The sequence below is a fragment of the Urocampus carinirostris genome, chromosome 9 (genome assembly GCF_059441175.1).
Source record: "Urocampus carinirostris isolate Australia breed hairy pipefish chromosome 9, RoL_Ucar_1.0, whole genome shotgun sequence".
In the NCBI taxonomy this organism is placed as follows: domain Eukaryota; kingdom Metazoa; phylum Chordata; class Actinopteri; order Syngnathiformes; family Syngnathidae; genus Urocampus; species Urocampus carinirostris.
The window spans coordinates 2,099,902-2,112,809 of NC_142357.1; the positions used below are offsets into that span (position 1 = coordinate 2,099,902).

General features: G+C 38.6%; 1 protein-coding gene across 4 annotated transcripts in view; it reads right to left on the reverse strand.

The window, feature by feature from the left end:
- Positions 1 to 1,155: 1,155 nt before the first annotated feature.
- The window catches only part of csnk1a1 (casein kinase 1, alpha 1), a 43,298-nt gene continuing 31,545 nt past the window's right edge, over positions 1,156 to 12,908 (reverse strand). For 2 of the 4 annotated variants that reach the window (XM_088344167.1, XM_088344171.1), the window contains 4 exons: positions 12,624 to 12,698; positions 12,439 to 12,545; positions 10,755 to 10,903; positions 1,156 to 1,919 (listed from right to left, as the gene is read on the reverse strand). In XM_088344167.1, the coding sequence (XP_088200293.1) occupies positions 1,912 to 1,919; positions 10,755 to 10,903; positions 12,439 to 12,545; positions 12,624 to 12,698 (339 nt within the window). In that variant the 3' untranslated portion in view covers positions 1,156 to 1,911. Of the gene's footprint in view, positions 1,920 to 8,897; positions 9,119 to 10,754; positions 10,904 to 12,438; positions 12,546 to 12,623; positions 12,699 to 12,908 lie in introns of those variants that run through there. The other 2 variants (XM_088344170.1, XM_088344168.1) reach the window with 2 other exon arrangements.

Below are 12,908 nucleotides of genomic sequence, written 5' to 3' on the forward strand. Positions count from 1 at the left end.
AACAATAAAGACGATTCAATTACCGTATTCCGCACTATAAGGCGCACCTAAAAGTCTTAATTTTTTTCAAAAGCTGACCATGCGCCTTATAATACAGTGCGCCTTATATATGGATCAATATTAAGTCGCAAAGTCTTGCAACTAATGCAAGCAGCCGCCGACTGGATTTTTCCCCGAACGCGAAGTAGTCCGCGGTGTATGCTGGGATTTATATACCGGCGTTTCATTGGCTAACCAATGTGTCAATCAGCATTTGAATCAATCACTATTGGCTAAAGTTATTTGGAGGTAAAGGGGGCGGATACTTTTTATCATTTACAGGCTAGCATAGGCAAAAGGGGCTAAACAAACCCTGCAATTGGACGAAAAAGATGTGTCAGTCATCAGTTGAATCGATCACTATTGGCTAAAGTTATTCGGAGGTAAAGGGGGCAGATCCTTTTCATGATTTACAGGCTCGCATAGGCTAAAGGGGCAAAACAAAGCTTTCAATTGGCCGAAAAAGATGTATGTGAATAGCATGTTGGGTAGAACTACGGCATAGAGGAAACATGTTTTACCATTCTGTATTTGTAAATATTTTACTCTCCTGGATTTACTACACTCACGGATATAAAAGGACCATGGTTGCACATTATAATTGAACGCAACGACTTCGGTGAGCTACTCTGGCTATATATTTTCCGAGTATCTTGTTTCAGAGTGACATCGATGTTTCTGTGATGGGTCTTTTTTTAAATTAAACTCAATTCTAAGTGTGTATTGTCAGATGCAATGTAAAGTTGCGAGCGAAAAAGAAAACAGAAACTAAGGAATGGTTGGCATTTCTTGAATCCCGAGACTTAAACCTTCCGAATGATATTTGGAACGATGCATTTGAGTGACATCGTACGGACACTGCATCCGCACGTGTCTGACACGTATTTGCTTCTTTGCAAGCTTTTGGAATGTTAAGGGGGTAATAAGTTGGTCTGAACTATCTGACTGTTTTGTCCACATTCCCATTGTAGCGCCTTATAATCCGGTGCGCCTTATGTATGGAAGATATAGGACCAAAAGCTATTTTTTGGGAGTGCGCCCTATAGTGCAGAAAATACGGTAGTTTGATGCTGTGAGCTTATATGTGACACAAAAAGTACAGTCGATAGCAAGATGTCAAAGTTTAAGTTTTGTAATGTTTTATTTGTATTTTTGGAGAAGACCATGGGATTTACAACAGATTTAATAAGTCATAGCTCTAAAGAGAGGGAGTGAGCCAGAATATCAATCCACAACAGACAGTTGCCATCGGCTGCTTATAACATCAACGGGCAATCTCCTAACCACCATAGGAAGAGAGAAAGTAAACAGCAATTCACCTTTCCGGAAATAAAAAGAGTTTGGGAATTTCAAATTAATCCCTTCAAAAAAAAAAAAAAAAAAAAAAAAAAAGGAAGAGTTCTCAGGTTTACATGTTCAAACATGTGCTTGGTAAAAGCAATGGTGAAATTAGGTAGTGAATAAGGGGAAAGATGCTCGAGATGTTCCCACAGTGAGGAACAACAAGAACATACTAATTTGTCGAATGGTTTCCAACGAAACTTTACAAAAAGTCAACAGTGAAAAGGAAGACGGGCAAGGGATAAATGAGAAAGGGATGTCAGGTGGGGGGTGCGTGTTATAGCAAAAGCAATTAAAGCCTCCACATCCAAAGAACCTTCGATTCTGTCGTTTCTTTTCATTCAGATTGGAGAGTTTCATTATATACACATAAATACATAGATAACACAACACATGTGTGTCAATCTATATATTTCCATTACATAGACAGATGGAAGGGGGGACACAGACTCTTTGTCGCCGGTCCAAGAACGCAAGCCTCGTTTGCCCTGCTCGCCAGCACATCTGCAGCTCTGCTCAGGGCGTCATTACTTAGAAACCTGCCGACAACAAACAAACAAGTGACATGATTAGCACAGGACTGACCATACCAAGACTGTAGTGCACAAGTCCAATGCAGGTGTCCTTTGTTGCAACAGTTGAAATTAAATAAACCTTGAAGAAGACACAGTGTACAGGCAAGTTTTGGCTAAGTCTACATAAGACAAGATTGTAGAACGCAATTCTGATGCAGGTGCCCTTTGTTGCAACAGTAGAAATGAAAGAATGTTAAAGAGGACAAAGCGTTCAATTAAGTTTAAGTAAATGCTGGAGAAGGTGGTTAACAAACACAAGGACAGAGGTCTCAAAGTCAATTTACTTATGGGCCGCTGTGAATAGTCTGGGCCTCATCAGGTTTTACAAAAAAACTATTGAAAACCCTCTAATGTTCTCAAATATATTCTTAACACAAAATAAGCTGAAAAAAAATAAACAATAATCAAAAAATGAATTGATCAAGACTAAGCTAATTCAGGATATGTCAACATATAGTTGCCTATAAGATGTTGTATATAAGATGTATGTTTATTCAGATTCAACTGCCTGTATTGATAGTATTTAACTTGTAACTTTCTGAAATTAAAAGAACTAGCTTATTTTTTTGGCCTACTTTTGCTTTTCACGTAGCTGAGACGAATTTGGCTTAAGGGAGTATGTAACGGTGACCCTCAGTACGGCTTTAAAAGGTAAGTCAGTAAGTCTAGACCTGTACTTGGACTCAAAGTAGTATTGCATTTCCCAGTTTTCCTGAAACGGTCATGCTCATCACTAACCTCTCTCTTCCCTACATGATTTGGGGTAAGAAAGGTTTGGGGCTGTGTTTTTTTTTTTTTTTTTTTTTTTGCAACCGCATGCAAATTCCCATTTTGTTGTAAAATGTTTTTCTAAGATTGTCCACATTTCCCACTAAAAGCAACTTGCATGTGGTCTCCTGTGTGAACGTCGCAAGTGTCTAAAACAAGCGCCATAGCAAAGTCATGATGACTGTAGTGTGTACAGTATTTGGCTGGAAAACGGGCAGGTGAAAGTGCCCAGCTAAATGTCTGGATGTGAACATCTCCCCTGTCCCCCATCATCATGAGTGCATGCTGCATACTCCACAATGTGTGTGAAATGCAGTGAAGCCAATGAAGAATCTGGTGATTTTTGGTCATGTTGAGAGTTGGGCTGATGGAGGCACGTTAACAGATGTGCAGCCAACAAGAGCCAGAGAAGCACCGACTCAACATTAATAGTCGACGCTGAACTACAAATTAACTTTCTACTTTTGGTGTTTCTTAACCAAAACTTGCTTTACGCGTTAAATAAAATGTTCAACACTGATATTTCTGTTTAAATGTATTTATCAGAGAACATAGTGGCCATTAGTTGTGCCATTTTTGTCCACAGTTGAACACTGAAAATACTAAAACAGCAAGACAATTGTTTACAAAACAAAAATTGTTTCACAATGTACAAAGCATGCCATGAGAATTGTTAAGTTTGTAATTCCACATATTTTGCATTTCGCCGTTATGGCGGAAAATAAAATTGTTAAACAATCCCCTTTGAACTCAAAATATAAACAAATAATTTGATTGTAATTAAATAAAAAGCTAAAAGCCAAAATGATGGGTGGCATAACTATTGTTCCATATGGTATATAAGTAAACTATCCCTTTTCCAGTGAGTTTTCTTGAGAAAAGTCAAAGGATGGATACAGTAACACTTTAGAAACACTCCGAATTCATTTATTAGTCATCTGTGGCTGGGATTAGAGAAACTGTGCATAGTGCAACTTTGCCATTAATTGTTGCATCACTGATATTTTCCTTGGTGGACTGCGATAAATGTATGGAGATTAAAAAAAAAAGCAACCGGTTCCTAAAACTTCATAATAATTGTCATGATGGCTTTCCTCACTAGTAACCTTTCATGGTCACTCAACATCGAGAACACCCCTCATCCAGACAGTATTACCATACTGTCTACATTTCCTAAGATTAATGTAAAAAAAGTCAAAGGCATTTTCAGTGCCTTAAAAATATTAACGTATCCACCGCAGGACTGGTTGAATTTTTAGTGTAGCTTAAATTTTGTTTTGCCAGAATGGTGAAAAGAAATTCAAGGATATGGAATTACAAGTGTTGCAAACACATTTGACAATTCCATTAACTATCAAATGTGTTTAATCAAAAAACCCAAATAATTTCACACATTAAATACACCATCAGGGAATAACATTGTGCAAAACTGCATTATTTTGTAAACAGTAAAAGGTGGTTTGGATTTATTCTTCATCTTGAGGCTGGAGGGTTGGAGAATGATCCTGGCTAATGAAATCAGGTTGACATCGAGTATTTACCAGTGCAACGAAAAAGGGCTCGGGGGCACTTCGAGGATGTGGATGAGCATTGTTGATAGGTGGAGGTTGACTTAGATCTTGAAGTAAGGAAAGAGGTGGGATGGATGTATCATTAAACTACAGGGGTGAAGGCAAAGCTGAAGTCACAGGGTAGAGTACGGACAGATGAGAAGATGCCTTGTGCTGTAAAAGCTGCGCTGGTAGATAGGATGCTGTGGAGGGTGGTTATATCCAAGAACTGCGTGAACATTTCACAATGCTGAGTGAGCTACTTGCATCTTCAACAGAAGGTTGTCTTCATTTTTAAGGCACTGCTGAACTTGTCAGCAAAGACCTTCTGCGTTGCCTCCATATTTGATTATATTTTTTTGTTCTTTTCAGATGTATCTGTATGAAGGAAAAAGAATGGATACAAGTAGTACAAGTCGATATTTATTGATTGGTACGACTAAAGCAAAATGTACCAAATCACAACAAAATACTGACCAAAACCCAAGCAATTGCATTCTCGGTCCTGCTGTAGGCTTTTTTTATATACAGAATTGTGCCCCCTGATTCACGGTCGCACACACAGGAGTAACATGATACAGATTTCATTATCCATTCTCTGTGCAGCATATCCTCACTGGAGTAGCGGGGGTGCTGCAAAAACAAGATTTTCATGAGTGGAAAGAAACTTAATTTTTAACTTGAAGCAGAAATAAACAAAAGACAAACTATTCCAAATATTACTCAATGTATTTAAAATAATAACATGTTACTAGGTGAAGGATTATTTGTAGCTTCAGTTGGTAAACGATTCCAAGTAGCACAACAATATATCTTACGGCCAGTGGAGGAGGAAAATCCACTGGTGTTTATAGATGTATCTTTACTCGGTGCAGATTTTCCTTCTGAAACCGATGCAGAGGGTGAAAGAGATAAATGAGTCCTATCACATAAACCAAATTATGCAGTCACACATTGTAGTAAAATGTTAAGTCAGTTATGTGCAAATAACCCACCTTCTCCTCTAGTGCTACTAGCTGTGGTAGTTGCATCTCCTGGGATCTTCAACGAATAAGTTATCCAGCAGCTCAACCGGCTCGAACGCTGGGCCTGTCTCCCAAAATGCGGTCCAGCTCTTCATAAAATGGACAGGCATCACGTCCATTTCTATTGCTTGCGTCCTTAGCTTCCTTATATTTGGCTCGGAGGCTCTTCATCTTCCTTCGGCATTGGAGCCAGAAATGTTTATTCCCGCACTTAGCAGTTTTTGAAAAGATTAAGAGAAATGGCCCAGTTTCAATAAGATCCTTCGGATTTGGCTTGACCAGAGTTGTCCCGCCAAATATTACCTAAATCCAAAACCTTCGCTTTACCGCAATAGAATGCACTGTGTTTTTGTCCGCCGATGTCGTTGATTTGTCGGCTCCCTTCCGCAAAGTTGAACCCAGAATAGTGATGTCTTTCGCCTATCGATAATGTGCGGGTCGCAATAATGCGCTCTGACCTTTCACAAAGAAGTCGCATTCCAAAAGATCAGATGTGTATCGATTTCAAGACCAGATATGAAGGTGGCCTATCAGATATGTGCCATTCATGCGGTCTTTGAAAAGATCGGATACAGGTCGCGTTTGTGCAAAATCTGATTTTTCTGCAGTGTGAATGTAGCTCAAATATGTGAGTCAGCTTTTTCCCATATGAAGATCTTAAAGTGCAAATACTGTTCCACAATGACTGACTCATTTGGAAGTGTGCTTCAGGCTGGCTATCACCAGCTACGGTCCAGACGATGCATCCGTGACTGACAGATCCATTCAGTGCAAGTGATCAGATAATGACAATAAAATGTACTGGGTTGTATTGCAAAATATGGGCTCATGCAGTCATCATAGATATAAAGACATACAGGACTGTCTCAGAAAATTAGAATATTGTGATAAAGTTCTTTATTTTCTGTAATGCAATTAAAAAAAAACAAAAATGTCATACATTCTGGATTCATTACACATCAACTGAACTATTTCAAGCCTTTTATTATTTGAATATTGCTGATTTTGGCTTACAGCTGAAAAAAACTCAAAAATCCTATCTCAAAATATTAGAATACTTCCTCAGACCAAGTAAAAAAATAATTTTATAACAGCAAAACTAAATCAAACATTTGAAAATGTCCATTGATGCACTCAGTACTTGGTTGGGAATCCTTTTGCACGGATTACTGCATCAATCCGGCGTGGCATGGAGGCAATCAGCCTGTGGCATTGCTGAGGTGTTATTGATGCCCAGGATGCTTTGATAGCGGCCTTCAGCTCATTTGCATTTGTAGGTCTGGTGTCTTTCATCTTCTTCTTAACTATACCCCACAAATTCTCGATGGGATTCAGGTCAGGGGAATTAGCAGGCCAATCAAGGACAGTGATGCCATGGTCAGTGCACCAGTTACTGGTGGTTCTGGCACTGTGGGCAGGTGCCAGATCATGCTGGAAAATGAAATCCTCATCTCCATAGAGCTTTTCAGCAGATGGAAGCATGTAGTGCTCTAAAATCTCTTGGTACACAGTTGCATTTACTCTGGACTTGATGAAACACAGTGGACCAACACCAGCAGCTGACATGGCTCCCCAAACCATTGCTGACTGTGGGAACTTCACACTGGATTTCAAGCAACTTGGATTTTGCCCCTCTCCAGCCTTTCTCCAGACTCTGGCGCCTTGACTTCCAAATGAAATGCAAAACTTGCTTTCGTCTGAAAAGAGGACTTTGGACCACTCTGCAACTGTCCAGTGCTTCTTCTCCATAGCCCAAGTCAGACGCTTCTTCCGTTGTCTTGAGTTCAGAAGTGGCTTGACCATGGGAATACGGCTATTGTAGCCCATTTCCCGGACACGTCTGTGAACTGTGGCTTTTGATACCTGGACTCCAGCTTCAGCCCACTGTCTTTGAAGCTCCCCCAAATTCTGGAAGCGGCTCTTCTTCACAATTTTGTTAAGGCTGCGGTCATCTCTCTTGGTTGTGCAGCGTTTCCGGCCACATTTTTCCCTTCCAACAGACTTTGTGGATATGCTTTGAAACTGCACTCTGAGAACAGCCTACTCTTTGAGAAATTTCTTTTTGTGTCTTACCCTCCTGATGGAGGGTATCAATGATGGTCCTCTGGACAGCAGTCAGATCAGCAGTCTTCTCCATACTTGTGATTTAGTTTACTGAACCAAGCTGAGTGTTTTTAAGGCTCAGGAAACCCTCGCAAGGTGTTTCGAGTTAATTAGATGATTCAGGTGATTAGTTGAATAGCCTACTTGTATACTTTTTCATGATATTCTAATATTTTGAGATAGGATTTTTGAGTTTTCTTAACCTGTAAGCCAAATTCAGCAATATTAAAATAATAAAAGGCTTGAAATAGTTCAGTTGATGTGTAATGAATCCAGAATGTATGACATTTTTGTTTTTTTAATTGCATTACAGAAAATAAAGAACTTTTATCACAATATTCTAATTTTCTGAGACAGTCCTGTATATAGTACAAGTAAACAGTACTCAATAGGCTATATTAACAAATATACTTTGCACTTTTTTTCGTTCCAAGATAATTTTTACATGGACATTTTATAAATAGCTCATATGGGGGAAAAAGTGTGGGCAACAGAAAACGAGTGCTAAAAAGCACAAGGAAGAATTCAAACTACATAGACTTATTTGGCCAAACTGCTTAATTATGCCAGCTCCCTTTGGCTCATGTTATGTAAATTAAACCAGAGTTTCTTTATCTCCAAATATTTCAATAAATGCTATTTTGTATAAAGCGTCATGAACTTTTGATCAATATGTAATCCGATATTGCTTTTTTGTACACTTATCTTACATTTTTAAAAATATTTTTTCCAATAAACATTGCATCATTACAAACAAAATTGCTATGAAAGTTTCAACTTTTTAGTGTGTTCGACTGTTTCATCATTAAACAAAGTTAACTATTTTCAAGGGAAAGTGCTGCAGAATTGCAAAGGAAAAGAATAATCAGAAAATAAGTACATAAACTGATAATAATGACGTGTTTAACTCTACACAAGGGGCAGATTCTAGGCATATTATAGGCGCCTTACACGGCTGACTCCCTATCGGTGTGTGAGTGTGTGGGCGAATGAGTAAGTGTGAAGCACATTGTAAAGCGCTTTGGGAGGTCTTCATTGACTTTAAAAGCGCTATATAAATGCAGACTATTTACGATTTTATTCTAGTTTTTTTTACCAATAGGAGGGCTAAAAAATACTGTACTTTTAAAGAAAGGATACATTCATTTATGTCTCACCAAATTTAAGTACGGTCTCCTGCCCTAATTTCCTACTTGTACGAATCATCCCACCGGAGGCTGATACGACAGCCTTAACTGCCTTAATGTCCTACTCGGGGGAAGATTTAGTTGGAAAACATTTTGTTCAGGTACAGTTGCCATTTTTAAACTCAATTAGAGAACATTAAGAGACACGTACCCGATTAAGCCATACATGAACAATGTGTGACAGCACTAGCTCAGATATAGCCACATGGTTGTTTTTCCTATCTAATGTTAAATGTGTTTATTTTCTCAGCATCAGTAATTTTTGTTTTCTTTTTAACAAAACGTAAACAGCAACGCAAAAACTCAGAATTATTATGAACAGAACTTTTACTTATTATAAACACAAAACAAGGGTATTACCTTCTTACATACACCGCGTGTAAAGGGCACGTGTGACTGGTAGGACAATAGACTGCACAATTCCCAGGAAATCGCTAACTGCTCAGTGCGCAGGCGTGCGCTAGTGCACTGGGCATTAGTAGGACGTCTTGCCGCGTAGGAAGTGCAGAACAACGGTGCTCATTTCCTCCCTGCTATAAAAAGTTAGTTCGAATGGTGCGTCTCAGGTGTTTGCAAGATTTATTTCTACGCGACTAGCCAAAAGTATAGAGTTGCACTATAAATGGATGGATAGAACTACAAAATCAGCTAATTGAACTCTGTAAAAGCATATACATCCACAGGTAATTAGAATAAGACCTTAACCGAATAAGCACTTTTGCATTGCTTAAAATAATCAAAATACTGGCAATATTTCATTTACAATAGGACTATTGTCTACGTATCAACACACTCAAAAATTGACTGCTCAATGTGTCACATGGTGGCAATTAGCCAGAATAATAGAAAGTCAAATTCATAGAGCAAGCCAGAGTTCGAAGTCTGGTCTTTCTAGTCAACTGTTAGGAAGGTGTTCAGTTTACAGTTAAAACTAAGTAAGCAGTATGAGTTGTCGGCATTAATGTGTTTGGGCAGGCATGTCAAACATATGGCCACCGTAAGCATGATCCGGCCCATTGTAGATTTCTAATTATGTCAAAAAAAGGAGGAAGTCTTTAGGTAACTTCTATCAGATGTTATGATTATTTTAAAAATATTTGGAAACCAACTGCTGCCTACACTAATCTTCTAAATAATAAACAATGTGGAACGCTTGAATATTTGTTCATGTTTTGTGAATAAATGTGTGGTGTTTAGAAAAGATCCATTGTCATTAAATGATTAAAATACAACGGGAAGGTTAATAATGTAGGCTGAATGATGAAGCATAATACATCAATATAGAAAAAGGTAAAAATTTGGAGTTGACATTCTTTTACTCATTAGGCCCACATCAGAACTTAAAGTCTGAATCTGGCCCCAGAGCAAAACTAATCTGAGTTTGTACTAGTAGCCAATCACACATTGTTTTAGGAATATACTGATTTAAAATGGTTTGATATCCTCAAGTACTCTCTAACAGACTAAACATCTACAGGTCGCCGCCTATACTGTGATGAAATTTGTGAAGGCACAATCTAGGTAAAGTAAGACTTATTTTGTAATTTGCGACTGTGTTGATATTACATGTCATGCATACCAACTTAACTAGCTTAACTGCTCGATTCAAAGTGTTTAAGCAAAAAACTTGTTTTAACTGCAGTAGTAGTGTAAATCTTACACGGCAAAAGTATTAGTAATTACCAATAGAACAAGCCAGCTCACATTCTTTGCAGGCGTTGCTACTGTGACAAAGAAAAATGTTGAACAGGAATGTAGACTAGACAAATGGAATAGTAAAGAGTTAAGCTATCAGACTGAGTTAGTCAAGCAAAAGAGAGAGGGAGAGTCCATTGTCCAGCCCCAATAAAGGAATATAATACCAACGTAAAATAGTTAGTAGTCAAATTCCCCAAGGACGTCTTTGCTATGGCAAGACAGACCAATTGTATCACTCTCTCATTCCTTCTATTTTTGGCCAGTCTAGGACCAAAATGTGCCTCCTTTGTGTATGGCATCATTCATTAAAAATGGGAAAACACAAGCTTTTTGCCATTATTCCAATTTAGTCATTTTGAGGACTAAAGGGGCACGGGAGTGTGGGTTGTAGATACAAGGCCTAAATACAATACTGAGACGGAGCAATTGGTGTCCATTAAAAACGTCGCTTGGCTGTTTGCTACTAACCTTTCATGTTAGGCTTGGGTTTGTCAGTTTGCTTGCCTGTGGGGGTTTGTGCCTGTTGGCCTTGGCCCCCGGAGGAGGCCCCCTGCTGTGCGGCTTTCTGTTTCAGCATGGTCCAGTCAAATGTGTAGTCATACTGGTGGTTCAACGTCCTGTAACATAACGTTAAAAAAATGCAGTTCAATATTCCACACGGATTTGACTTGGAACTGATTTGCAAACTCTTAAGATCAATCTGGTCTGGTATGTTTTTAAGACAACAGGATATATGTCTCATCTCATCTCATTAGCCGTACCGCTTATCCTCATTAGGGTCGCGGGGGGGCTGGAGCCCATCCCAGCCATCTTCGGGCAGTGGGCAGGGGACACCCTGAACTGGTTGCCAGCCAATCGCAGGGCACACGGGGACAGACAACTCATTCGCTCATTCACACCTAGGGACAATTTGGACCGGCCAATTCATCTGAAATGCATGTTTTTTTGGAATGTGGGAGGAAACCGGAGTGCCCGGAGGAAACCCACGCAAGCACGGGGAGAACATACAAACTCCGCACAGAAAGTCTGGAGCTGGATTTGAACCCACGACAGGTTCCCATGACATGAACTGTGCCGCAAGAGCGCTAACCACTATATGATTACACTTAAACATATATTGTATTTTTTGCCCAACAAGTGCATATGTAAAACAATTGTTAGATGGTTGTCAAATAACAGCATAGAATACATACACAAACAAAAACAATCAGATTCAACAATCCAACATTCAAATCACAGTATCGTATGTATATTTTTATCATTTGCCAATTTAATCTATCAAAAACAAAACACGAGTTTTCAGTCCAATAACTAAATGATGTGCATAAAAAAATATTGTTGGAATTTAGAGTTGTTGAAAAAAGTTGTAGCTTAAATCACATTACAGAAGTTTGATTCCAGAACCAAGTTGATTAAATATGAAACACTTTGAAAGGTACTGAAATTCAGTATTCTTCACCTTATCAATTTAAAGTGAAAATGCAACATTTGTATTCTTTTTTGGGGGGAAAAAATATTGTTTTGTTCAAAGCTCACAGACACGGTCTTGTAAGATATGTTCTCTTTAGGATTTGTGTATGGTCCCATGCCTAACACCCCTTATAGGAAGTACTGTTTTTTCCCCCGCACGTTTAAGCGCACATAAAAACCCCAAGTTGGTCAGAAATGTGAAAGTGCGTCTTATAATCCAATGCGGCTTATATACTGCAATATACGGTGGATAAGATTGGAAATGCATACATTATTTATACGTGTGCGCTAGTGCACGGCGTGTTTGTGCAATGATAGATCATTAATCAGTTGAAATATCTTGCATAACGAAATTGCACAGTGTCAGAAACAGGGATTGGCATAGTGCATTTTGTTCTGCATTCTGATAGTTAAAACAGTCTCTCCACTTCAGAGAAATGTGGAAACAGAAAGACTTAGCAAAATACTACACAAGCTTTTTATGTTCATATGTATATTAAACTGCAACGTAATAGATGCACAGGTGAAAGATATTTAAAAAATATAATGACAAAAGTCTAGTTTTGGAAGGTCAGTCTTATATTCTGGTGCGCCTTATGGCGGAGAAAATACAGTAATATTGTAAACGTGTGCATTATCACATTTTAATCCATGTATTTCCCTTTCAATATGCCACACGTACCTGAAAAGGATGCGGAAGAGTTGGCGCAGATACATGTAATCTGGAGCCTCTTCGAAGCGTAGACCACGGCAATAGTTCAGATACATGGAAAATTCTGCTGGAAAACCCTGGACACATTTAACAATGGAGTAAGCTGCCATGATGGAAATACAATTAAGATGTTGTTCAGCAGCACATTAACCTACCTTACAGAGAATCTCCACTGCTGTAGACATCTTCTTTTCAGAGATTTTCTCATACTTCTGCTTCTTTGTGGCAGCCTAGGAAACACAATGAATATAAAACATTGTCAATAGCGAGCAATGAGAAAGCAAATTATCTTTAAATGATTCATACATATTTGAACATCTTCAGGAGGTGTTTTTGATGTATAAGAAAAGAGATGCAAGTGCCATAAAATTAGAATGATTGGCTTCCACAAACAATTCAAAATATACAACACATTCCGAATATACATTTTGCAGTTCATA